Source organism: Apteryx mantelli, chromosome 13 (genome assembly GCF_036417845.1).
Source record: "Apteryx mantelli isolate bAptMan1 chromosome 13, bAptMan1.hap1, whole genome shotgun sequence".
Classification (NCBI taxonomy): Eukaryota; Metazoa; Chordata; class Aves; order Apterygiformes; family Apterygidae; genus Apteryx; species Apteryx mantelli.
The window spans coordinates 444501-471593 of NC_089990.1; the positions used below are offsets into that span (position 1 = coordinate 444501).

Genomic DNA, 27093 nt, shown 5'->3' on the forward strand with positions numbered 1-27093 from the left:
GTCGGGCCGCGCGGCCCCGCCGGGGGCCACCCCTCCCCCACATGAGGCGGCCGGGCCCGGGCGGGCTGCAGGCGCTGGCGGGGAGCCGCCGCGTGGTTCCCTCTGTGAAGCCCCGCTGCAGCCACGCGTGTTCGGGCCCGCGCGAGTAACCTCGCCCCCGTCGGGGCAGTCGGAGGCCCCGCGGCGCCCGTCCCGCCCCGCGGCGGCCGCGATGCCGCCGGGCGCCTCCGCGAGCAGCAGGTTGGTGTGAGGGGGCCCCGCGGCGGGAGGAGACCCTCGCGGGGAGCGCGGAGGGGAGGCGGCGGCGGGCCTGCTGCCTGCGCGGCTCTGCCCTTATCGAGCAGTTGGCAGGGCGCTGCTGCGAGCGATCCCTTCCTTCCCGTGCAATTAATGTAGGCGCAGCTCTGCCTCGTAATTAATCCTTGGCGGTGGTGCCAGGCGATGAAACCGCTGCTGCTCCTGACAGCCGAAAGTGAAACAAGTGCGCAGGTACCGCGTTTAATGGGGAGCGATGCTTCCCTGGGCGCCTCGGGGCGGTCGGGTGCGCGCTACCCGCTCGCGGTGTTTGCGTCATAGCTATTTAGTGCCTGGCTCGTAATTGCCGCAGCCTGTGGCCCGGCATCTCCCTCCTTTACAGCCTAGACTTTGTCCCCTCTGGCATTCGTGAATCTTCAGTGTTCCAGGCATCTGCGCCCCAGGTGAGCGAAGGAGAATGTCTCCCGACTGACTCCGGCCCCCTCCGCAGGACCTGTGGCTAACCCTGCTCAACAAAGTAAGGGGTGGAAAAGCTTGATTCATTTAGTACCTTTTGTTTATCTCTTTTCCTCTCCTCCTTCTTCTCTTTCCTGGGCAATGGTCTCTTTTTAGTGAAATGCCACAAGCAGCCCTGCGTTCAGTCCATCTGTCTTGATAAAGTAGAGGGTAATTAGCTAGCAAATAACACTGAAATCTAGTTTTCCTTTCATTTGCAATTCCTGTATTATTAATGAATCAATAAAACTCTGCAAGTAAAGAGTTTGCTATAAAATATCAGGGTTCAGGGATGAACAGAATTAGAAGATTGGCATTTTTTTTAAATTAAGGAATATGGTGTGCATGTGTAGTGGTGTGGGGTTTTTTTGAATTAACAGCCTTCAATTTACACTAGTTGAGTGACTCAATGGTGATGAATCACTGTAAAGAGAATGTGAGAACAGAATTGTCCTATGAAACTTAATTGTGAGAAGTCCTAAAATTGCCCCAGAGGAGTGTGTAATGTCATGATGAAACTCAGGCATAAGTTCCAACTGGACCTTTGTAAAACCTCAGTGAGGTCATCCCAAAAACTTTCTCATGGGTTTTTGCCTAAGGCTAGAGCAAATTCCCAAGGTGTTTAGATTACCATGACTTCTGGTCTGATCTGGTTTACCTGATTAAATATATTAATGTTGCAGTGCTGAAGTTTAATGTCTTAAGTAATGACCTTGTCACATAGAAATAGTGAGCTGACACAGCAGAGGCTTGTCTCAGTAGGCAATTTTCACAACCAGCTCTAATAACTTCTGCTTGAGCTTGGTATAAAGTCTAAGCTTTGCCCTTTTATAGTGTTTTTTGCAAGGAATATCAGATCCTAACTGAAGAGGACATAAAGTTAGCCCATATCAGCTCCCCAGGCTCAGCTGTTCCTAGTCCTCCAGGACTGCCAGCTCACATGCTAAGTATACTTTACCTAGAAAGCCACTCCTGCTTACTTTGACCTGTGTTGACAAGTGGGTCGTTCTTCAGGCTGAGTCAAAAGCATCCACTTCCCCTTTCTCAGCAGGGTCTGTGCCAATACGGCTGGAAGTTTTGAGTCGAGGGCTGATACTGCCAGCCTGTCTCTTTGTTCTTTTCTCATGGCTGTCACCACTGCTTTTTGATATTCGTTATGGCATGTGTGTGTGAAATAGTGCGTTCGCACACTTGTTCCGCTCTTACAATGAGGTTTCACACCAAGGAGTTATTTCACCTCCCTGTGAAAAGCATCAGCTATTACAGCAGCAGCAGCAGGAGAATGAGGCTGGCGCAGTTATTGGACAGTGTGTAACAGCAGGATTTAAGAGGTCTGTGTTCTGCCATGATCTCTACCCTGCTTGCATCATGGGGAAAGGACTGTTCTCTACCTGAGTTTCTTTAGGGAACATGATACTGACCTTCTTTTTAAGTGCTTACCAATGACTTTGCTGGATGAGGGCTATACTGTGTTGATAGACTGGATAAGAAATGTCTCTCAGATTTAGAGAGATTCCCTACAGCCCCCTTTCTCAAATTGAATGGGAAAGAGGGTTTTTCCAAGCTGAGAGTTGCTTTTTCTTAACTTCTAAATTTAATGACTGTCTGGAATCAATAACAGTTAATTATCATTGGCTTCTGAGATTTGGGATAGCGTGTATGGAAATCATAGTAATCCAGGTCTGGAAGTAAACTGAATAGGTATCTAGTTCATTCCCTTGTACTGGTGTTGAGTCAGATTTCATAGCTCCTCTGAAAAAACCTGTTCCAGTGTGGTGTCACGCTAACAGAAAGCTTACAGAATACCCTGCTTTGCTGCAAATAAACCTGATTTATTCATGCCGTTATTACCAAGGATAAGGGAGAACAAATAATCACAGTCCTCCTCACAGAAAAGGTTTCTATATTTGACACGGTGTTATGTCATCATCCCCTACTTTCTGAAGTTAAACAGAACTGATACCTTCAACCTTTCTTGATAGATCACATTTTTGTTTCTCATTTCCTGTTTCTTTCTTTTGAGATTTTTCTAAGTTGCTTATGTCTATCTCTGCAGTGCCAAGAGTTGAGAATCTATTTTAGATAAGCTTGATCATCAAGGAGAATAGAATAGTTGCTTCCAGCTTTGTTAATTATATCACTGAATGAGATCTGATTTAAGCATCTTCTTGTGTGGTTGTATTTAGTTTGTCATCCATTTTAACCTCAAGCTTTTTTTTTACCTAGCTGCAATTCTGGTGCTCCATATTGTATCGATTTCTCCTTATGTTCATAAAATTGTATTTTGTTGATTTTAGACAGTCTTTCCAACTTGCCACATTCATTTTAAACCCTGGATCTCTCTTCAGAGCATTTCTGGTGCTTATTCACGCCCAGCTTGGTGTCAATTGGAAGCTTAATGAATAAGCTCCTTACTTCATGATCCAAATCATGGGGAAAACATTTACTGGAACTAGACTAAGTGAACAGCCTGGTGCAACCCATTTGAGAGGCACTCTGGATTAGAGAACCACCCTTTGAGAGCAACCTTTTAAAGAACTTAAACTTCAAAATCGCTTTGTAGTGACTAAATCACACTTCCTCAGGTGGTTTAGTAGAGTAGAGACACCTTGGCAACAATTTAAAATAAAGTTACTTACTCAGGATTATTTTCATTAGCTCTGGTCTTATAAGATGATTTAGGACATCAGAATTAATTAAAAAAAAAAAATCACTTGGGATTCCAGTGTACTTTGCACTCTTTGCTTAGGTGACCCTGGCACCTTAAGAAGACAGTTACACAGCATATAAATTTACAGGTACCTTTTTCTGCCAAGGTAGTGCTGTGGCTCTGCTCCTTTCCTCTCCTACTGAGTGAGACCTTAATGGGGAAGAGCACCACAGACCATTTAAAAAATAAAAATAAAAACTGAGAGCTCATCAAACTGTTATGAGAAAAGCAGGGTTTGGTACAGGAGACTGACTGGCAAGGCATAATCTCCAATTTGTGCATTAATTTTGTTACTGAACTGATTTCCTCCTTGTCTCAGAACAAATGGATATTTGAATAATGATCCCAGTATGTATTCTGCCTGTGTATATATGTGTGTGTGTGATGTTTTTGGTTTAAACACCCTTGTAGAATATCCAGTACCTTCAAACCAACTTATTTACAATAAGGTTATGTGGTCAAATTCCACTTCTGATTCATTATATTTTTTTCTTCTTTTCTCCCAAATAGGCTTATCCTCCAAAAGGGCCTTCACATCAAGCTATGATGGGATTGCTTTGGTGGTTGTCATTTTACATCCCTCTGCTATCACCCACGTTTGCTGAAGGTGTCACCCGAGTCTATTACCTGGGGATCCGTGAGGTGGACTGGAACTATGCTCCAACAGGAAGGAACATACTTGCTAATCAAAGCATTGCACATAACCTGTATGTTTAATTCTATAAGTATTTGGTCTGGTACTGGCTTAAAATAGTAGTTGTCCAAGTAGTTTTATGCAAGTATTCTGGGGCATCTAAGCAAGCAAGAGACATGATCACATATCTGATTTTTATGGGCTTAATAGTTAACTTGTTTTATCATAGGAACATGGAAACTGTAACACTGGGAAAATGAATGGTCAGTTTAATTGAGCATGCAGTGACCAATGCCAGTTACATTAGAGGAAAGTACTCTATACTCTATATACTCTATAATAGAGCAGATTGTGCAGTATGCTACCCCGAGGTTTAGTTTTTCCTGGTTCCAGCTGGTGATCAGCTTACATATCCTGAAGCATGATGACTTTTCACCCTGATTTAAATGACTTTGTAGAGCTGGCTGGAGTGTGTTTGGATGGAATTTCAAGCCTTAGACTTAATGGAAATTTCTGCATGAAATCTTAGGTGTTGATTAAAATTGTTTTGTGGAAAAACAAATCTGAAAACTGTAACTACTTTGAGTCACTACAAAACCAATTTTTATTTCTGTTTTTTAAAATCCTGAACCTTTTTTGCTTTCCACAGCTGCTTTTTAAGGCATTTTACATTTTTGTTTCCATTTTCTATGGAAACCTATGGAATCTTGACCTGCTCTCAGTCATTTACCTCCACATTTCCTCCCCCCCCCCCCCCAAATAAATAACACTGAGGTGTTAGGATATCTTCATTCAGAAACAACACAGCAGGAATGGTTCACAGAAAAACAAACTCTATCAGTTTAGCCTGGAAAAGTCTCCTCTATCTGGAGACACTGAATAGACTGAAATAAACTAGTTCACAGAAAAAGAAACCCAAAGAATTCAGGATGAGTAGAAAAAAGTTATCATTGACTCCTGCAGTGGTAACAAAAACACTGTTTGTTTTGTTTGCCTTCTCTCATAATAGATGAGCAGAAGAAAATGAAAGAAAAGGCCATTAAACTTGAAAGAAACTTAAAAACTATTCTGTAACTGCAAACAATTAGCTAATGGGATTATAGAAACCCATTAACTAGCAACAAGGAAAGGGTGTGATATTGGTATGAGTGATAGAGGTGGTAAAATGCTTTAAGAGTTTTTTTGTTTGTTTGGAAGAAATGGACTACATGGAAAAAAGAAGCGGGTATGCAATAAAACAGTTATCTATAAATTTTTGATAATATTGGCTGCAGGAATGACTTCATAAATGTTTGAGCTTTAAGTTGTATAGCTACAGCCCTCCCTTTACAATTTTGAATGACAAAGCCAATGTTTCAATGTTTTGGTCTGCACTGTTCATCTTCTACAGATAAGATTAGAGTTTGGCTGTATTTCAGGACCATATGTATTGCTGTGGGGTGATTGATGGGGGGGAAACTTTCAGCTCTCATTTAGGCCTGTCCCACTAGTATCTGGACCATGATTCATCTCTTATCTGCTAAGAAATAGTTATAAAAAGTAAATACTCTGTGGTGTTGACCTTTAGTACTTGTAGGAGGTTTTAACTCTGCAGTTAGTTATGTGGTGGGGACATATCTGCCTGAGCAGCCTGTCATTCTACAAATAATCTGGAATCTGTTAACTAGAAAATTACCTTCTTTTAGACTGAATTTTGGCCAGAGCGCTCAGGATATTTTTCCCCTCTTGTGACTGAGCTACAAACTCCACAAAGGCATTGGGCTTTTAGAAACTCATTTCAGTGACAGCTAAAACAGGAGTGAGAAGGGCTTCAGTCTTCCCTCTTTCACTTGTGTGATTGTCAGGTAGAGAAGCAACATCTTCCTCACTCCTCGTTTGCACAGCATGGTCGCACCCTTTCAAGGGTGCACTTGCATGTCTTTTCACAAAGAATTCACTTCATTTGTGACTCTGGTCCCAGACTTCCCAAACTGTTAGTTTGCTAATGTCCTGTGTTGTATTTTGCATGCTCAGAAAGCAGACAAATTGAAAGGCTAGTGTTGTTTATTTCTTAATTAGTCTTTATTACCCATGTCACAGTAATGAGATGTGGGAAGAGGAAAAGTACACTGCTGGCTTAGGGCATGTTAACGTACAGCATGGAATGTCTTGTATCACACCAAAAGCTTTAGGACTTACTTGAGAAAACTTTGTCATCCTCAGTCTACTGTGTCACAGATCAGCTATTTTATGTAAATGTGACTTATGGTGCCTTTCCCTTTTCTGAATTTAACAGCAAGGCTTCAGTATTCCTCCAGCCTGGCAGAGACAGGGTGGGAAGCACGTACAAGAAATCTGTCTATAAGCAATACACAGACTCCACGTATACCACTGAGATTCCCAAACCTGCCTGGCTGGGGTTCCTTGGGCCTGTCATCCGAGCAGAAGTGGGGGATACCATTAAAGTACACCTAAAAAACTTTGCTGGTCGGCCATACACGATCCATCCTCATGGTGTTTTCTACGAAAAGGACTCTGAAGGTAAATGAGCCACTACCATAACAGAGACAGTTTTCTCATTGGGATTTTAGGAGTATGCACTGAGGAAAGATGTCTGTGAAGAAGCCAAAACTTGGTTAGACCTAAGCTATGTTGCTGGAAAGCAACTGCACTTAGGTGTTTAGTGAAGTCACCTGATGCTGAGTTAGTAGGTTGATGGGTCTGGGAGTAATTTCCTGACCTAGGCATTACAACACACAGTCTAGATTTCTTCTTGAATTTAGTAGCATCACCAAAAGCTCACCGGTAGGAGAGCGGCACAGAAGAAGAATTTATTAGTAGTCATTATTTAAAGTGCTGTAGTATAAGAGCCATGAGTATGATGAGCCTGAAAGTTTGCAAGAGTGATGAAATATGAGACCAAAGAGTTGCTATTTGGGACAATCCTAGAGATCTTAGAGAGACTTGCTGTAGAGCATTAGAGTTGAGGGCAAAGTAACAATAGGCAGAATGGGAATCATCTTTCTGACTCTGTGCCAACCTGTTTACTGAGCAAATTGCCTTACAGAGCTCTTTCAGAGCTCTGTACCTCAGTTACTCATTGAATGATGATTAAACACCCTGTTTCAACTTGGGATGGTGAGTCTTGCTTTGAAAGTTGCTACCAAAGTATATATGTGTAGTGCTCTCTACTATACTGAGTGTGAGAGGCTCAGTATAGGGTTGCACATATGAACTCTGCTCTTCTTGAATGGTTGTTGTGATTGCTCAATTAATTGTTCTAGGATCCCTGTATCCTGATATGTCCCCCCAGGATCAGAAGAAGGATGATGCTGTTTTTCCAGGAGGGAATTACACCTATACTTGGACTGTCCCTGAAGATCACAGCCCAACTGCTGATGACCCAAACTGCTTGACCTGGATCTACCACTCTCATATTGATGCACCAAAGGACATTGCATCTGGATTAATTGGGCCATTGCTAACATGCAAAAAAGGTAAAACCTCCAAGGGTAGGCAGCTTAGGGCTGCAGTTTCATACTGTGAAGAGGGTGGTGACTGGAATGAGGATAGGATGAGGAGATGCTTCCGGTCATGCTGCATCCCATGAAGTTGGGAGCTACCTGCTGGAGACCTGTGTTCTGGCTGGATTCTGATAATTACATTGTCTTTATCCCTTACTGGCTGGGCAGGTGAGCTTGTAGGCCTCTTCATTTGAGAGAGCCATTTAAATTTGCATTAGGAGAGTTTTGTCTAAGACCTGGTTTGTATATTAAAATGGTATTAAAACGGGTGGGGGGGAAGATTTTGATTTCAGGAAGAGTAAGAACACTCAAGGTGTTGTAGCTCAGGACCATCAAGCAGTAATAGAGCTGCTTGGAACTGAGAAGTGTATTAGCAGGGAATGCAGTATGTGAGTGCAATTGGTAGAACTCTGCAAAGAGCTGGACTGGAATTGTGAAGAAAAGCATCAGTCCCTAATTTGTGTGATAAGAATTACTCTTCTATTGGTGTTTTAATCCCTTGACTGATGTCCACTTTTCTGGATGCGGAGGGTACTCATTCATCTTTTCTTTGGCCTTAGGAATACTGACTGGCACTTCTCAAAGACGCCAGGATGTGGACATTGATTTCTTTCTGATGTTCAGTGTGGTGGATGAGAACCTAAGCTGGTACCTGGATGAGAACATAGCATCATTCTGTACAGATCCAGGCTCTGTAGACAAAGATGATGAAGAATTCCAAGAGAGCAACAAAATGCATGGTCAGTGTCACCTTTGTGAAGCCACTGGCTTTGCACATACATGCCGGGGGTGTCAGCGTTCTGGTATCTTGAAATGCGCTTTCTGATGTTGTATGCCAGGATGTTGGTAGAGGGAAGAAAGGTGATAGCAAGCTATGAGATCATGTGCTAAGCAAACAATGTCACAGGGACAGTGCAGCGACTCTGGAAAAAAATACATATTAATTTGATTTAATTTTTGGCTTGAGAGAGCCTGTGTTAAGTATTTTAAGATGCTGAATATGCTTCACATTAGGGAGTAAGTTGCGGAGCTGCGCTCTACCCAACTAGAATAGGAGGGCGGGTTCTGGTCAGATCCATCCTCCAAACACTTCTGTACTGTGACCTGCAGGCAGAAGCTCTGAAGGCCCCTTTTCTAATTCTGCTTTTGACTTGCTTGGTTTTGCAGCTATTAATGGTTACGTCTTTGGGAACCTTCCTGAGATGACAATGTGTGCTGGGGATTACGTTGCATGGCACCTCTTTGGGATGGGCAATGAAATTGATGTTCACACAGCCTACTTCCATGGAGAGATGCTCATTATCAGAGGCCACAGGACAGATGTGGCCAGCCTATTCCCAGCCACTTTTGTCACAGCGGACATGATTCCCAGTAACCCTGGGAGATGGCTACTGAGCTGTCAGGTCAATGATCACATACAAGGTAAGACAGAGGTTGGAATCCATCCTGTACTCTGTGACCTTCCTTTTTTCTCCCAACGTGGTTCCCTGGCATACCGCGTGGTAGGGGACAGTACCTTGGGCCGTATTCCTTGCTTAAAAAATGACCCCAGGTGAATGGGGTGAATCTTTGCCTTTTATAAATTGGAATGCATTGGTTATTAATATGCAGGCCAAACATACTAGGGATGACACATCCCACCATACAGTGTTCCACAACGATCAGTGCTGAACACCTCAAGTCTGGCATAGCTGAATGTGAAGATGAGGCAGTGTCATAAGAGCTCTAATCCCTGTAATAGACACTTGAATAATACATCTGAGGATAGCAGAAGGCTCTATTTGCTTTCCATCCTTTCTCACATAGCATCCGATATCTAAGGTAAGCAGCTCTGCTCACCAGGAGAGAAAAATCTCCTTTCTGTGGGGACCACCTAATGACCCTCTCCCAGCCGTGTGTCTTTTGGGGCAGCAGAGGAGGAATGGCCAGTTTATGATAGGAGGGTGGGCCTGCGTTCATTATCTGATCAAACTGGCAGACAGAGGTTTAAGCCTGTGTCCACCATGTCTTGGGCAGCTGGAATGGGGGCTCTCTATGAAGTCCGACCCTGTTCTCGGCAAGCTCCAAGATCCACCCTAAAAGGGAGAGTTCGAAAATACTACATAGCTGCGAAGGAAGTACAGTGGGACTATGGACCCTCCGGACTGGACCAAAGCAGTGGGAAACAGCTGAGCGAGGCAGGCAGGTAAGTAAAAGGGTAATGTGCTTGTAGCAGTGTTTGGGGAGGGGGGCTCTGTCTGCATGAGGGATGCAGAGGCTGCTAAGGAAAATGTGGAAGTTCTTTCTTAACAAAATACAGGGGCCTGCAATTCATATGGAATACATTACTGAAGAAAGCATATCAGCCCATGTAGAAATGTATGCTGCTGTAGCTAAACTGTACTAGAAGCAGTACTAGGCACCTCAGGGGATTTTACATGGAAAGTGTACTGTGTGTGTAGACCTACCCACAGACTCCAGGGGTCCCAGTTTGTATAGGATGTGAGCTGCCTCAGTTACCCCTGGGCTTCATTTCTTCTCACTGTGCCTGATCTAGAAAGCAGACCTGCAAGTCTGAACTTACTAAGAAAGCACATCTTGCAGCAGACACAGGGTGGCAGAGCTAGCCTGCAGATATGCTTCAGTGCTGGCTTGCTACAGCAATCAAATTCTAGGAAATCAAGACCAGTGACCTTGATGAGTCTTCCCTCCCACATGTCAAATGGTTGTGATAGCAGTTGGTATGTGGTTTCCCTTTCAAAGCTTGGCTAACTGAAACAAAGACATTCCTTCTCCTCTGCTTCCTTCCCTGTGATGCTATTAGGTGGGATGTTCCTCTTTCAGATGGAAAAGTAGAAATGCAGAGTAGTTAATTACTTACCCAAAGCCTTGCACCAACTCTGTTGCAGACCTTAAAACTGAAAGTTTCTTACATCTGTTACTTGTCCTTGTAACTAAGCTGCCTCTCCTGCAAAGCAGGTTATATCTGCCTGTGTGTTTGGGAGGGTGGTGGCAGAGGAAATAAATCTCTCTTTACAGCTGTTGTATGTTTTTCTCAGTTATGACTGCAGTTGTTCTCTGGGCTCTGTCTTGGCCACAAAAGGACCCAGTGTTGTAGCACTCTTCTTACTGCACTGCAGTTTTGCTCATTGCTTTCTTCTGCACATCTCGTGCAGAGATGCTATTCAGATCTGCACCGTTGAACCCAGCTGTTCTAGCCTGGAGAGAGCTGCATGCCAGAGGTGTTCCCTGAACACAGCTGGTAGATGAGTCTGTAGGATGAAAATAATTCAGAGACAAACTGTGCTGGGCTCTGCAGGGTCATTCCAAACCAGAGATGCTGTCCTTGTCTGAAAAGCTGGTTAATTGGGAGATGTAGAATGGGGAAAGGAGAACAGGACTGATTTTCATAAAAATCACCTGAAACTTGCTTTTTGCATTTAGCCCTGCTGAACAGTTTTTCAAGCGTAGCCATTACCAAATTGGAGGAATCTATTGGAAGGCAAAGTATGTGGAATATACTGATGAGACCTTCCGGGAGGAAAAGAAGCAATCGGAAGAAGAGAAACATCTTGGGATACTTGGTAGGAATCGTCCAGCAACACAAATTCTTTCAGTGCCAGTGAGAATGATATGTTGGTGTCAGAAATACTGGTTGACTGTTACTATCCTTTCATTTCTTGACGTAGTAATTTTCAGAGGTGGTATTTGACAGCATTTAAGAGTAAGGTGGACAGAACTAGAATGTGGAATCATAGAGCAGAAGGAATTGTTTTTCTGCCAGGGCATTCTTCAGAGGTTAGTAGTAAGGGCTGAAGGACGCGTTATTATATTTGTAACTCTGGCTAAACAGATTATAGTATTAGCATCTGGTTATGTGTTTTTGACTGAGCATCTTCAAGACATGGTACAAACCCCACTTTCTCACAGAAAGCTTCCTCTCCCAAGAAGGCTCCCTCTCTGTTATAGCCAGGTAACAGTGAGGGTAACGAGAGAAGAAAACAGTCTGCAGAGGGAAATGAATCATGTGTGATAGCTGTCACATACATAGTAGAAGTATATAGGTGTGGTCCAGTTTCCTGCATCAGCAGTGACTAATGACACCAGAAATTAGCAACAGCAATCCCAGCAAAGACCATAAAAGGAAAGAGCACAAGGAAAATGAAGATTTGGGGAGGGGTGAATAGTGGAAAGAGGCAAAAAGAAGTATAAGCAGCTGAATAGAAATAAAACAGTGGAGCTATGCATAAAGTGATGCAGCATAACTGTCAGGAGCTGACAGGATCTTGCTGGGGCTTTAAGAACCAGGAAAAAATATAGTGGGTTAGCATTACCAGAAACAACCAAATTCTCCTAGAAAGACAGGTGACTGAAGGAAATCTTGGATATGACTTCCTAGAAAGACATTACAGGTATTTTCTACTGGTAAACTAAAATCACAGAAGGAATAATTGATGAAAATTCCCAGTCACATGAACAAGCTACATCTACAGGGGGAGTTATTTAAACTGTTTTGAACTGACTGGTTAAAGCCACTAGAGACTGAACTGTGTAAAGTGGCTGGAAGGAGTCATGCTCAGGCAGTCCAAGAAGAAACACAAGGCCATGAGGGGCTGAGCTTCAGAATGGGGAAATAATGGAAATAATGGGGTGTCATGCAGACAACCATAATGCATGGAATGGACCATGAGATTATGCTGCTTTTTCGCTGTTACGTTCTCATCCTAAAACACATGAAGTTGTGCTGTGGGAAGGCTGGATGATCACTTACTGCCACTGTCATTTTTTCCTTGTGGGGCTGTTAGACAAACCAGCTGTGTGCATCTAATAGTTCATCACCCTCCAGCAGGGCAGGCCTGCTCCTGCTCCCCCTCCGCATGTTTTTCACTCCCTGGCTGTTGGCTGTGCTGCTGCCCTGAATTCCTTGTGCTTATCAGACCCTGTGGAAGCATATGCAGTTCACTAACCAAGCTGCAAATTGTTTGGAGTTGTCTATTGGTTTTGTGACTTACATAAGTTGCCTGAGATGTTTAATGAGTAGTGGGGGTGGTGCACGTGAGGGAATCGGGACGCCTGGGAGGGAAAGGATGCAGAAGATGAAAAGGAAACATCATAGCTGGAAGAGCTACAGTGGGGCTGACCCACTGACTGGTTACAGACCAACATGCTAATACAATCCCACTGAACTGCAGGGGGTAGTCCAAACCTAAATCTTAATTTGGAGAGGAGAGGAACACAGTTCCAGACCTGAGTGGTGCCCTCAAACACATCAAGAAGGCCTAATGGTGCATTAATCAAGGAAAAACAAGGGCATAATATGAGTTTTTTGTGCCACCCACAGCAGAAGTGTTGAGCCTAAAGGCAGCAGTCTTCTGGGGCACAGAGCAGTTACTGGATAGCTCAAGATTACCAGTGGTTTTGAAGCATTTTCAGTTTGGGGCCCCCGGCATGTCATGGCACAGATCTATACAGATTTTGCCTGCCTGGATGTCTGGATAGCAGCCTGACTTTTCTCAGTGATGTCTCACAGACTGTTAGGACTAATCTGTGGACTCTCAGGAGTCTGCAGGCCAGAGGAAAACCATTAGATGTTTTAAAGACTGACAGTTTTGGTTTTTTGTTGGTTGTTTTTTTCTGCCTGGCTGGGGCCATGGCTCACAGATGCTATTAGCAGTTAAACTGAAATGTGGGTTTAGAGCACCTCACACCAGTCTGTACACACCTGCCAGAGGCACCCATGTTAGAAGGTTAAGGGGGCTTTATATAGCTGAGGGAGAGACATAAGCATTTTCTCAGGGCATTTCAGCATACTTGTCCATTTTGTTACTCCAGCTGTGAAGGCCTGAAGCCTCTCCTTTGAATTCTCCTGCAGACTTAAAACACTTTCAGACAGTTCTTGTCAACTCCCCTGCTACCCTTTGTTAAAGTTCTGTAGTGTTGTGCAACACAAACACATGAAGGGAGCGAGGGCTCTACTTCTGTTCTAAATCAACTGTTCCCGAGCCCTGGATAAAAAATAGCTGTGGCTTCTTTTGTTTCCACAATCATCTTGGTTGACACGGTCTCTCTGCTGTTTATACAGGTCCAGTGATAAAAGCTGAAGTTGGAGATACCATCCTGGTGGTGTTTGTTAACAAAGCCTCCTGGCCTTTCAGCATCCAGCCTCATGGAGTGTCTTATGGGAAGGCATGGGAAGGGATGTGGTACCATGATGGTTTGTGGCTCATTTTTCTTGAGTAATTCAATGCTAATCCAGGTGGTGGAGCTCCATGGTCTGTATTGCCTCTGCAGGGAAGTTTCTGCATGCAGAAAGACTGAATGTGCTCAGAAATTGAGTGGAAGCCTGCCTGGTGCTCTGAGCCTGCTCAAGGCTTCAGCAGAGAGCTTCTGCTGAACTGGTGCCTAAGGAAGGGTACCAGAAGGAGTAGAGTGCCAGAGGTGCTATTTTTTTTGGATGAAAATTATAAGCCAAAACTCAAACTGTTTCTAGTTATTTGAGACTGTATGAGCAGAGGAACATGCGCAGTGTACTCCAGCTTAGATAACCGTATTCTTCCAACAGTCATCTTGCTGGATGTAGCTGGACCTAATTTATTTCCTGTCACCATACCTCTCTCTGCCATGACACCAAGAATGACTCTACGAAATACTAAGAACAGCTGCACCTGGACATTTCATAAAAACTACTGTATTGTACCTCAGATGTCTGGTTTTTAGTGACTTGAAGTAAAGCCCAGTGTGAATGTAAATGATGAAGATGTAGCAAAGCTTGTAAAGGAGCCTCGAGAATAATTATGCCAATCTCTGTTTTAAAGGTCTGTCACAGAATGGGGTTTCTGTTCAGCCTCTGCACAACTTTACGTACCACTGGACGGTACCCCAGCATGTTGGGCCCACACCTAGTGACCCTCCCTGCCTGACCTGGATGTATAGTTCTGCTGTGGATCCCGTCAAAGACACCAGTTCAGGCTTAGTGGGCCCTATGGTGATCTGCAAGCCTGGGACTTTGGATGACAGCAACAAGCAGGTAAAACTGATATTCCTGACCCGCTCTATTCAGGCTCTTTGCTTTCTCCTAGAGACATGAAACATCAGCAAAACCTTAGGAAATAAAATGTGAATAAACATGTGCAAAGGTACGAGGCCAAGAGAGTTGAATCAAAGTCATGAGGCAGGTTATAGCTGCTGCTTACATCAGGACAGCCCTGTGCCCCAGATTTCTTGTGGGAAAGGCTAACATTTTGGGCTCCCAAGAGCTTTCATTAAACTGATTTCTGGGCTTGACTTTAAAACTCTAAGACAAATTCAATTGAACAAGCGTGTCTTGGATGTGACTTTATAGGTAACTTTTGTCCTGAGACTTGTGTAGCAGACTGCCCTGTCTCATAAACACCAAAATGTTATTCATGCACTTACAGGTGAAGATCTACATGGTTTGCTTGAGTGATGGGGTGCTTTGAGGTTTGGGTGAGCCTCCTTTCTTCTGCAAAATCAGCTCATTTTCAAGCAAAGCTGATTGCAAAAAAGCATTTGAAAATCCATGTCAGTCTGTATGCTTTTGAAAGAGCTAAAATCTGAAAGGTGACCAGAACTGCCTCTTGGAATTTCATTATGGGATACTCTTCTCATTGATCTAAGGAAGGCAGTAAAATTAATCTGCTGTGGAAATGAAGGACAGATTAACAGAGCCTTGTTGTGGGGGGAAGGAGGGGGGAATAGGTGGCAGACAATCAGCCTAGTGTCATCCTATCTACCTTGCAGTTTAGATCGGGTAGTGGCTGGAAGATCTGAAAACAGCTGCTATTAGAGCCTCCCTGGAGGAGTTTCCTTTTCTCTGCTTTCATTGATGAAATGATGTGCCTAAACTTGGAGTTCAGAAGAGTTCAGCAAGTTCAACAGGACAGAAATGTAAATCTTCTGAGTAGAGAGGGTTATGAATATATAAAGCCTGCCACATGAGGGAGCTGTGAAAATGATAAAACATTTACAGGTATTGAAAGGATGTAAGCAAAACAGACTTGTTTGGAAAGGGAGGACAGGGAGAAATCACCTGAGTCATCAATTCTGGCTCCAGTGTTAAGCAACCCTTTAATGAATGCTTAATTTGGAAAGGCACAGAGCTGCTTATCATACACCCCATATGCCACAGACTGGAAAACACTTAGCCCGCTCTGCAGGTTGTCTTCCTGGATATGACTAAGGAAGCTCATATGAAAATGAGAATCTGGACAATACTGGAGGAATTCTTTTAGTCAGGAAATACACCATGCTTTGGAATGCATTTCTTAAGAAAATCATTTTTCAGGGATTTATGATAATAAAAAAATCCCAAATTCAAGACTGTTGTAGGAGAGAAGAGGGGTGAAACATAGTCATTAAGCTGCCTTGTAGGCAGAGTTCTGATCTGAGTTCTGTTTTGGACAGGTGGTGAAACCCGGCACCTTAAACCCAGGGACTGTGAGGGAAAGAGACAAGCCTTTGTATTCTTGGCTGAATTTTGATTCCTTTACCTGTGTGCAAATCTGCAATGGTGCCCCTTGTGGAGTAGAAAAGGGCCATTCAACATGAATAAAGGGGCAGATCCCTGGCTCTCAACAGGCCTAGTTGAAAGGAAAAGGGGAAAATGAGTCAGACAAGACAGCTTGAACTGTAAGGCTGATGGTTAATTGGTGCATTTTAAAAATTAACAGCCATCATTGTGATTATATCTTAGAAAGGGATCGACAAAGAATTTTACCTTCTCTTCAGTGTGTTTGATGAGAATCTCAGCTGGTATTTAAATGCAAACATAAAATACTATTTGAGGATGGAAGAGACTTCTGTGAAAAAGGATAATGGCTTCAAGGAATCAAACAGGATGCATGGTATGGCCTGATGCTGTTCTGCAGGCAGCAGGAGTAAACCTACAAGACATGGGTTGGTGTCCACCTAATATCTGGGCTGGGAATCTGGAGTGGCTGTGTGCTGTACTAGCCTGAAATTAAGTGAGTATAAAGGCAGAGAGTGGGGCACGGGACATAAAGCAGAGCTGTCTTGGGAGGTAGGCCCTGAGTGTATTTGGGGTGAGTTACAAGGAAGACGCATTTTCACAGGCAGGCCTGTCTTTTCAAGGTATACATACAGAATGAACCCTCTGGCTGATGTCTAACTGTGAACAGTTAATTGTTTTCACCTTTGCAGCCATCAATGGATTTATGTTTGGTAACTTGCCTGGGCTGGATGTGTGTGAAGGAGACAACGTGTCCTGGCATCTTCTGGGCTTGGGCACTGAAGCAGATGTACATGGAGCTGTGTTTCAGGGCAACACCCTGCAGATGAATGGGATGCGGAGAGATTCTACCAATCTGTTCCCCCACACATTTGCTACTGCCTTTATGCAACCTGATAACAAAGGTAAGTACCTGCACATCTAATTTAGCAGCAGGAAAAGTCTCAAGTTGTAGTATTTGCTCCTATGGCTGATGTGTTTAGTGATGTGTGAACTGTTACAGGTTACAGGGTGAGCTGTGCTTTTAGACCCCGTTTGGCCCCATGTAGGAGGCCAGAGGTCCTGCCTCTTGTATCTGATTCTGGGGAGTAACAGAAAATAACGTATCTCATCCCATATTGTCCCAGATAGGATGTGGCAGCCCAGAGAACCAATTATATATCTGTACTAACAACCCTGATGGACCAATGTCCATCAATGCTGCCTGTGACCCATATAAACATGCAAACACATATTTCAGAATAAAGTAGCTCTGAGTTGTCAGAGCTTAACTCTCCTGTCCATGGCTTGAGGAGATTCACATTTACATCAGATCCCGGTGTTCTCAGTTTGAGGGTTAGACACGCAATAACATGTCTCTTTCAAAGGGTGTTGTGGCATGTTGCCAGCTATCTCCTCTCCCTTGGTATTTGCAGGCTAGATCTTTTACTTAACCAGTATCTCAGCAGTGGTAACACAGTTGTCTCTTAATTGGTTTCTTCACATCTAATAAGCTGGTTATTGTGTGTGTAAGGAAACCTCCTGAGATGATTCTTATCTAGGACTTGGTGCCTTTCTTGCTTGGTTTCTCTAAAAACCTTTTTGAATCTCAGCCTCTGGCAACTGACCTCCCTAAACAAACATAGATGTATACAACACACGTACCAATAACAGCCATGTCACAAGCTTTGCGTGAGAAGCAGCTCTTTTCTGGGATCTTTAAAACTAGCTGATTTCCTTGTTTGTGCTGCCTCCCTCCAGGGATTTTTGAAATCTACTGTCAAACAAGCAATCATTACCGTGCTGGGATGAGGGAGCGTTACTCTGTTTCCAAGTGCAGCAAAAGGGACCCTGCTCCTGTCCTTCGATACAAAGGGGTGCGGACGTACTACGTCATGGCAGAGGAGGTGGAGTGGGACTATGCACCTGACCGCCGCTGGGAGAGGGAACGGCATAACCACTCCGCGGAGAGGTAGTGCCTCTACTTTCAGGAAGCCTCAGGCAAAGATTCTCACTAGAACTTAGTGAAGTTCATTAAGGTATTTTGGCTGTCTTGTCACATGGCGCTTATGTCGCTGCTGGAGGTGCTCGTGGGGGCCACAGCCCCCTAAGTCACCCTACCACTCTTTTCAGCCAAAACAGGTCACTAGGAGGTGAAATCTGTTCAGCTAATGAACCCCCTGCTACAGGTTAGCTGCTTGTTCCCTGTGAGCTTTGGGTAACACAGCACTCTCTCTGCATTTTTCAGCTATTCCAATGTATTTTTGAGCAATGAAAATGGACTGCTTGGCTCCAAGTACAAGAAAGCAGTTTATAGGGAATACACTGATGGGACATTCCAGACCCCTAAGGCCAGGATAAATGGTGATGAACATCTAGGGATACTGGGTAAGGAAATCTGCAGAGGGTACATCTTTCATTCATATAGGGCTGGGTCTTTAGAGTCTATGGGCTGTAATCTGATGGCCTCCCAGATATTCAGGTATATGCTGTTTATGCAAGTGAGGAGGCCTGTCTCCCATTCAGGTCTACAGGTCTGAAGAAAACAGTAGAGAGTTCTGAATACAGCCTGCAGTAGAAAAGACTGGATTCTCATGCCTGCCTTTGCTGCTGGCTTTCTTTGATATCTCAGTCAGACTATTTTTCCACACCTGCATTTCTCTGAGTGTAAAACAAAAATAACCGTTGACTTTTGGAAAGCAGTCTGAGAGATGTAGGTGATAATTTAGCTGTGAAAGAAATGCTTTTGATGTAAAAGTAGACAGGCCTTGAGAAATGGAGGAGTGCACCACAATGTCCAGCAGAAGTCCATGGAGACAAAGCTCTGGAATATGAATCCAGGGCTGCAAGTGGTGCCAGGCCAGCAAGGTGAGGTAGTGTACGCCATTTAAAATAGCAGCTTGTGGCTCTGATTTGTAACACTTTCAGGCCAAATTGAGTATTATCAGGTTATCTGAAGCCAGCAGTAGGGGATGATAAATATGATGTTACATTTAATATAGCAGTATTCAGATATCAAACCTTAGTTGCACTGGGCACAGTGAAAATACCTAGCAGTCTTCATTTCCCCCTTGTGAGACTTGCAGTCCAGTTTTCTAAGACCTACTTGAACTGGGACCAGCCTCCAATTCTCTTTTTGGGGGTAAAGATATGGTAGTGAAGAATGAGTCATTGTAAGTATTATAGGGAAATATCTCTGGGAAGGGGAAGATGGTGAGAGAGAGAGGTGGGAACATCCTTAGGAGATATGTTGATAATTCTTGTTAATCTTAAAGTATGTTTTTCCTATCTTGAGGTCCTTTTATGTGGGCGGAAGTAGGAGATATTCTCAACATTGTGTTTAAGAATAATGCTTCACGACCCTACTCCATTCATGCACATGGGGTGCTGGAAAGGGAGACAGGACAGCCACAAGCAGCAAATCCAGGTAAGTCACTGTGTTCTCCACCTTTATTTCTGTATAGGCATATGAAGCTTATTTTAGCCTACAGTTAGACTTGTTTCTTTAAATAGGCTTAGGCGTACTTGTTTTCTTATGGTAAAGACTTGGAACTGAACAGGAATGTCTTTTCAGGTTCACTGTGGTTTTATTAATTGTCACTTGTGTGTCAATGGCAGTCTGGAGGACTTAATATTCTCTGCTGACCTCTGGAATAAGTGTAGCACAAATTTCTCTGTGTAGCCTTCTCCTCCACAGTGTGCCTGGTCTGCCTGGGAAGGAGAAAGGTGATGACTGTTCACAGCTCAGCCATCCCTTGGTAATCCTGGCCTCAGTGCCCCTGATGGGGGAAGCCTGCCCCGGTTCTTTGGGACTATAGCTTTTGTGATACAGAAGGTTGCTTGCCAGGACCCAGGCTGAGCTTGCCAATTTGTTTCACTGTCCAGATGCCAATCCATGTAACTTTTGGCCCCCTTCAACTTGTGCATTCTTCAGAACAGGCCCTGTCTCCAAAACAGCCAGCCTGTCTTTCTAAGAAGTATTGCTAATACTTAAAATAGTAATTTTAAAAAGGAACTTGAATGAGCATCATAAATATACTTTTAAGAGTTCACAGATCATCTCAGGCTTCATCTGTAGTGAAGACAGGTGGAATTTCTTTGGTCAGGGCTAGTCTTGGAAGTGGCAGATAAACAGTTGTGCTGATATCAGTTAGTGTGTGCATCCTGTGACTCCCCCCCCCCCCCCCCCACTTGCTTATGAGAGGGGAGCCTCCATTCTGCTTTTCAGCCTCTATGGAAAGGAGGTGCAATGTCTGACAAAACCAGAATTGTATTTGCACTTTGGAGACAGGATCATCTCTTTCTTGATTTGCTTTTGAGTACTGCTCAGCAAACTGGGGACTTGGTTCATCACACAAGTGCTAATGGTGCTTTTCCATCACTCAGGTGACATTGTGACATACCGATGGGAAGTTCCTGAGAGATCTGGTCCAGGGCCAAATGATTCAGCCTGTGTCCCTTGGATCTACTACTCCGTGGTGGACCCAGTAAAGGTAAAATCTGTTTGGAATCTTAGAATAGAAGTTAGAACCAGAAAAGCCCAGTTAGACCTATTTTTCTAGCCCTCTTCAAAACAATGTTCTCAGAGGAAATCCTCCAACTTCATCCTGCTGTTTATTCTTTTTTTCCAACACGAACCCTTGTATAAAACAGTTCCACTGTCCCCTTGACAATAACCTTCCTTCAGTTATTTGTAGGGTATGAGCACATCTCCTAGTGAATCAGGCTTCTATTAGTTGGAGTCACAGGGCTAATCTGAAAAGGCAAAAATCGTCCAAAGTTGGGCCAAGTGCATAAAATGGAGATTTGAGCATTGCTAGCATCAGCTGTCATAGCGCTGATTTCAGTGGGAAACTGCCTGGAGGATCCTGCAATAATGCATCTCATTCAGCCCAAATATCATTGGCTTTTTGTTTCAAGTTCCAGATATTTCTGCAGCTGGAGTGTGGAGAATATTTTGATATCATTCATATTTATGTCCTTTTGATTTGCATTCATAAGAGCATGTATAGCCTCTGTTCTTGCATTTTAATAGCTGATTTTCACCAATGAGATTACTTACAGTGGCACACCATTTGTTTTAGTGAGGGTGATGCAGGGAACAGCAAACATGGTTGCTAAAAGGCAAAGGACTGTGTGCAAAAGGGAAGGTAGGAAGATCATTGTCTTGGAGGTTTTTCTCATTCATTCCTACTAGGATATGTACAGTGGTCTGATTGGACCCCTGAAGATCTGCCGGAAAGGGGTGCTGCAATCTGATGGGATCAGGAAGGATGTAAAGCGGGAGTTTGCTCTACTCTTCCTGGTTTTTGATGAAAATCAGTCCTGGTACTTGGAGGAGAATGTGGAACGTTACAGTCATGGGAATCGCAGAGATATCAACCTGCCGGATGACACATTTGTGGAAAGCAACAAAATGCATGGTAATGCCTATTAGGCACCTAGTCACCCATTACAATCTGTGTGACGTTGATGTTGGCCCCGTGACCTCTGTTAACAGTCAGAAGTCCAAAAGCCAGGAACCTGATTCCTAGTGAATGCCCTCACCCTTTTCCTTCATCAGTGGTACACACAGAATTAAACTGTGGTGTTCTCAGCCTTGTAGCACATGTAAGGCACAAGTCTCTGATCTACAATGAAGCCTAATCATTATGGTCCTCCCTGTCAGGAGGAATAGCAAGGTATAGGTCAGGGAGGTTAATCTCTAGTGTATCTGAGTGACTCAGGACAGGAAACACAATCAGAGGTGAAATTAATGTCAGACTAACTTCATTCTGTTCATCTTGGGATCATTAGAATATGTTAGTTTTCAAATTAATTGACCAAGCTGTGTGGTTGCAATGCACAGGTCAGTTTTAGCTGATTATCAAAAAGCTACTTATGCCGTAGTAGGATAAAAAGATTTTTTTAATACAAGTTAATATGTAATTTATGATAACTTTCTCCCACATTAAATCTGGATCTATCTGAAGTATTCTCAGCAAAAAGAGTCCCTTGGCAATTGTGGAGATAACAGTGAAGAGCTGTGTTACATGTACTATTGTTACAACTGTTTTTTTGCAGGTGATATAAAGAATCTCCAAATATTCATATCCATTAAGTTATAATCATCAACCCAATATTATAGGTAGCAAAATCAACACACAGAAGTTGAGTGTCTTGCTTTGGGCTACAAAAAGTGCCTGTGGTAGAGCTGGGATTAAAACACAGATGTTTCCTGTCCTCAGATCATGTCTCTTTCCATCTTATTTCCTTCTGTCTTCTGCATGTGGAGGTTTCCCTGTGTGCCATATCACTCAGCTCAGTCACTGTTTTGGTTCCTTTCCTGCATTTGCAGTCAAAGCAGTTTTCCTTCTTGTTGTGCTAATTATGAAATGAAGTCCCACCAGGCAGCAATTTTACAAATGATCAGCATGTAATGTGTGGAGCCAGCATGAGACATATAGAATGACAGGGTTGCCTGTTGGCAGGATTTACCTGTTTTCCTTGTTCAGTAAGTAAATGGTTTATATTTGTGTGTGTATATATGCACACAAACATGCGCACACACACATATGCACCTAGTGTTGGACCAGAAAGACACATTTACACATCCTGACTTCTAGAAGCCACTGTCTCTGCTGGCTAACTTCAGGGTTTCAGAAAGAAGTAGAGTCTGAAATTTATCTGAGCTAAGGTATAGTATGGCCCTGGAGGCAAGTCACTTACTTACCTATCTGTTGGCCCCACTGAGAATTAGATAGGTAGCTGAGCTGGAGAGATTGCCAGTCCTTCTGGGGACTCATATGGAAGACACTAAATGCTGATGCCTTGGCTTCTAAATGAGCTTTTAAACATCTAACTTGCCATGCATGATGTTCTACTGAGACAGTGCAGCATCTCTGACATTTCAATAACAGCCATTTCTATTTTCTTAATGTTATTTACTGCACAGCAATCAATGGGAAGCTCTATGCAAACTTGCCTGGACTGACCATGTTCCAAGGAGACTGGGTGAACTGGTACCTGCTGGGAATGGGTCAGGAGATTGATGTGCACACAGTCCACTTTCATGCTGAGACCTTCACATACAAGGTAAGAATATCCTGCTGCTTATAAAGCAGAGACCAACCACAGTTATCATCACTTTTGCTTGACTGATTGATCTGAACTCCTTGCATGAATTCACAGCAATCATCTAATTCACCTAATTAGGAATAGGATGTGATTTTACACAGTGAAGATGCATGTAGCTAACCCTTCTTAGGATCAGGCATTACCAGATTATATTTGCTTTCCCAGCTGCAGCCCTGTAGTTGCTCTTTGAAATCTTTTGTAGAGCTTTTATAAACTATAGTAGTATTGCAGAGGTCTCTAGTGACACTCAGAGATCTTCACTGCTCTAGACAGATTTCTCAAAAGATGCACAGTGCTCCGTGCTAACAGCCTCCCATCCCTTTGACAGAATGGCAAAGGCTACAGAGCAGATGTTGTGGATCTATTCCCTGGGACCTTTGAAATGGTGGAGATGCTGGCTGGGAACCCTGGGACGTGGCTGCTTCATTGTCATGTATCTGATCATATTCATGCTGGCATGGAGATACTCTTCAAAGTCTTGCCCAAACCAGGTAGGGAGTGAGCACCAATTGTCACCATAGACATCTAACAACACTTTCTACTATTGCTGCTAAATTCTGAGTGTTTGCATCACACTTAAAGTCCTTTATGTGCCATAAATAGCCAGTTAATTGGGCAGTTAAGTACTAGTAATTTAAGGTGTTCCCTTTGAAAGTTGTAATAGCTGCAGCTGGAGTTAATAACTTGGTTTCAGGAGTTTCCATTGCCTAGGGTATTATGAGGTTTATTTTAGCTTGTGTTTGGGAAGCACTGTTTAGCCATCAGCTAGTAATTGTTCTTACTAAAATATTACCTGTGATCTAAATGCACATCCTAAGGCTCCTAATTTCACCAGGAAATGCTAGAAGTTGCTCGAAGGTGAGTGACACTCAAAGGTTTTGATCATGCTTTTCATCCAAAGGCTGTAAAGTTGTGCGATGGGAGTAGGTCTGCTCTTGAAGTAGATAATGCAAAAGCCCTCTTGATTTAATGTGGGAGAGTGAAAACATCTACAAGAGAAAATAAAACTGCAAGCACTGGAAAACCACTCTGTGTTCAGATCTGATCCTTGCCAGAAGTGCTGTGTTCTGGACTCTACCTATTCAGCCCAACACTTTGTCACCCACTTGTTATTTCCTTTCAGAGCCAGCACTTGAAGTCGTAAACTACAGTGAAGGTATGTTATACATTGCACTGCTAAATAATATGGGTGTGTGTGAGGGAAAGGAGGAAGGTAGATGGGCTGTTCCTTACCAGTACAGAGACTTAGATTTGTACAGGGGGAATGGAGGAGCACAAAGAACCCCCCTTCCTTTGTAGGAATAACCTCTCATCAGTCAGGCTGGGCAGAGTATAAACGCAGAGGTCTTGTTAGTCTCAGGCTTGGCCAATGGTGGATAACAGTGGGGGTTCCAGGTAAGTTTGTCCATCTATCCTCTAAATATTTCTGCTCTGATGGTAAAAATAAGAAAGTTAGGCTTGTGCCTTTTTTTTCCTTGTTAAGCCAGAAAGTTTAGTGGCCTTGCCTCCTGTTGTACCTGCTGTATATGGATTCATCTTCAGAGGAGAATGCAAGTTTAAAAACTTGCAGAGTTTCAGAGTTGCAGAGTTTACAGGAGGATCTTGCAAAGGGGATTTTTTTTTTTCTCATCCCTTTCAATCAAAACCCAAGGTGCACCTTAGATCAGTTATCCTTGTCTCTTGGACTATCAATGACTATATAGTTTAGAGAATTTTCAGACACACAATTACTATCTGAAGGGATGTATTAATATGGAAACAAACATATCTGCTTCCTGGTCTGTTCTTCCCCCAAGAAAATAGCCTGAACATGTGTTGTGGGTCTTAAAATTATTTAAAGAACAGATGTGAGATAACATTTGATTCAGCAGAACCAGGGAGAAGGGGGTAGTAGATACACTTCTAAAATTTCATGAGGGGAAAAGTCTGAATAGTGTGTGTGGTGGTGATTTCTTCTCCTGATTTTTCATCTCTCTCTACAACTGCTACTAGATTCTTTTGCTGCTGCGAATAGATCCAGCTGAGCTGAGTTCAGAGGCAGCTTAGACTGGCTTAAAATACAGATATCTATCTACAACTCTTCAGCCTTTCTCTACTGGCTTTGCATTTATTTCTTTCACAACAATGTTTTCCTCCCCTCAAAATGGGAATAAAGAGGAGTAGGAAATGTCAGAGCAGTAGTGACAATATTAAGTAATTCGTTTTTATACCAGACTCAAGCATCAAGTGTTCACCAGGCAAAAAACATTGATTGACAGTTGTTATCCATGCAAATAGCCACCCTTATCAAAAGGATTCTGCTGTCTTGCCATGGAAGCATAAGGGAGCTCAGGATCTTGCCACAGGCATGACTGAGCAAGTACATTTTTCAAAAAATGTTGCTATGGGACAGCAGCAGAAGCCACATCCAGGATGAGCTTGGAAGCAGGATACGGAACTCACAGCAGCCCCAGTCCTGGCACACATTCTCATCTCAGTTCTTCTGTACTGTTCCTAGCTCAGCTGCTGACTCCCCAGATAACCTCAGATCACCTCCTGTGTGAATTGGGATAGCAATGGTTAGCTGATAGGACTGAATAGCTGTGAGACCCAGTGAGGTCCTGGGATGGAGTGGGCTGGAGAAAGGAAAACCATTTATTCTGTGACCTCTTGTATGACCTGAGGGATGAAGGTCTGCTGAATGGACAGCAATTGGGTCTGCTTTGACTTGCTTTGATTGTTTTGGGTCTTTCTTTTACCGCTTTTCTTCATATTTCTCATACCCTTTTAGATGTGGTATTTCTAGCTCTCATTGGCACTATCTTTTCGTTTGCTCTCAGAGACACCGCCTGAGGATGAGTCCCAGAAGGTCATGCTATTTGGAGCTAAGTTGGCTCCAGGGCAGGTAGAAGCCACAGTCATCATTCTAGCTGTTTCAGGAATGGTGCTCTTCCTGGTTGCCAGTTTCCTCCTGGGAGTGGTCATCTATCTCGAGAAGCAAAGGAGGTTAAGACGCAATCGGAGGTCCATCCTGGATGACGGATTCAAACTCATGTCTAAAAAGAATCAAGGGATATAAAACCCGTGTAAGAATTTCTGGCTGTGTGCTTGGAGCAGAGGCTGGATTGCTGTCCACACCAAGATGTTGGGGCATCATTTCAGTCACACACTAGACTTCTAGAAAAGCTAATGAAGAAAGCTGGAGTCCCGACCTCTTCATATATCTTCCTAAGCACTCTGTAAAGAAAAGGTCCCTCCAGGAGAGATCTGAGGACCCTTTCAGTCAACTGAAGAAAAGTAACAGGAAGAAAAAGGTTCTCCTAAAACATTCATCTTCTCCAAGAATGAGTGGAGACATTTCGCCTATTTTCTTCTCTCCAGAAAACTCTACTTGGTCTTTCTCGGTAAAAGAACTCTCAGACCAGATTCCAGTCTTGCTCCACTGCCAGAGCTGATTTGGGTACTTTCTCCCAACAGATCTGTAGAACTGTGAGCCTTTAACCTAAATAATGTGAAGGGGGGGAAATCTTTGCTTTTTCGTGAATCAAATAAGAATACAGAAGAGAGAAAATATTAATTTAGACTTAGATCATTGTTGTTTTTTTTGTGAATAATTGGACAGAGATAAATTCAGGGCAGTACATGTCACAGGGTCTGAGAGCTTCATCAAGAACCATGATGACAACTGTGCCTTACCGTCACCCTTGCTTGACACATCCTTACCCCAGGGAATGTGTTTGTGTCAGGCATCCTGTGCCTTGCACTGGGAAATGAAGCTTTTGCATGTGCTGCAGTGTCTTTATGGCTTCCCTGTGTATCAGTCCTGTCGTTCTGTAAGTGTAAAGTGCTGTACCATGGCATCTGTACAGTTCCTTGTGCCATGGGAGGAAGGATGCTGTGATGTTTTGTGATGTGGTTTGCTCTGTTTTTTTTCAAATACACTTTATTGAAGTTA

General features: G+C 43.4%; 1 protein-coding gene across 5 annotated transcripts; it reads left to right on the plus strand.

Moving 5' to 3' along the window:
- The first annotated feature begins 71 nt into the window (after positions 1-71).
- Positions 72-27093, plus strand: HEPH (hephaestin). Of its 5 annotated transcripts, XM_067304341.1 has the most exons (23): positions 72-240; positions 397-489; positions 638-772; positions 3971-4167; positions 6370-6614; positions 7358-7570; positions 8158-8337; positions 8765-9019; positions 9614-9782; positions 11021-11160; positions 13659-13790; positions 14392-14603; positions 16290-16440; positions 16757-16969; positions 17805-18015; positions 18292-18431; positions 19339-19470; positions 20430-20536; positions 21241-21466; positions 22978-23117; positions 23488-23650; positions 24283-24315; positions 25979-27093. In XM_067304341.1, the coding sequence occupies exons 4-23, from the start codon at positions 4004-4006 to the stop codon at positions 26215-26217; spliced, it is 3465 nt and encodes a 1154-aa protein (XP_067160442.1). In that variant the 5' UTR covers positions 72-240; positions 397-489; positions 638-772; positions 3971-4003; the 3' UTR covers positions 26218-27093. The 5 variants fall into 5 exon arrangements, with proteins under 5 accessions (XP_067160442.1, XP_067160446.1, XP_067160445.1 ...); XM_067304345.1 differs by lacking the exon at positions 16290-16440 and having other exon boundaries at positions 16735-16969; XM_067304344.1 differs by lacking the exon at positions 397-489.

Excerpts from the sequence above, each read along its gene's own strand:
- HEPH (XM_067304341.1), top strand. The coding sequence starts at position 4,004 with ATGATGGGATTGCTTTGGTGGTTGTCATTTTACATCCCTCTGCTATCA. Across the intron at positions 8,338-8,764 it reads AGAGAGCAACAAAATGCATG|CTATTAATGGTTACGTCTTT; the intron begins GTCAGTGTCACC and ends TTGGTTTTGCAG. Across the intron at positions 23,118-23,487 it reads CTGAGACCTTCACATACAAG|AATGGCAAAGGCTACAGAGC; the intron begins GTAAGAATATCC and ends TCCCTTTGACAG.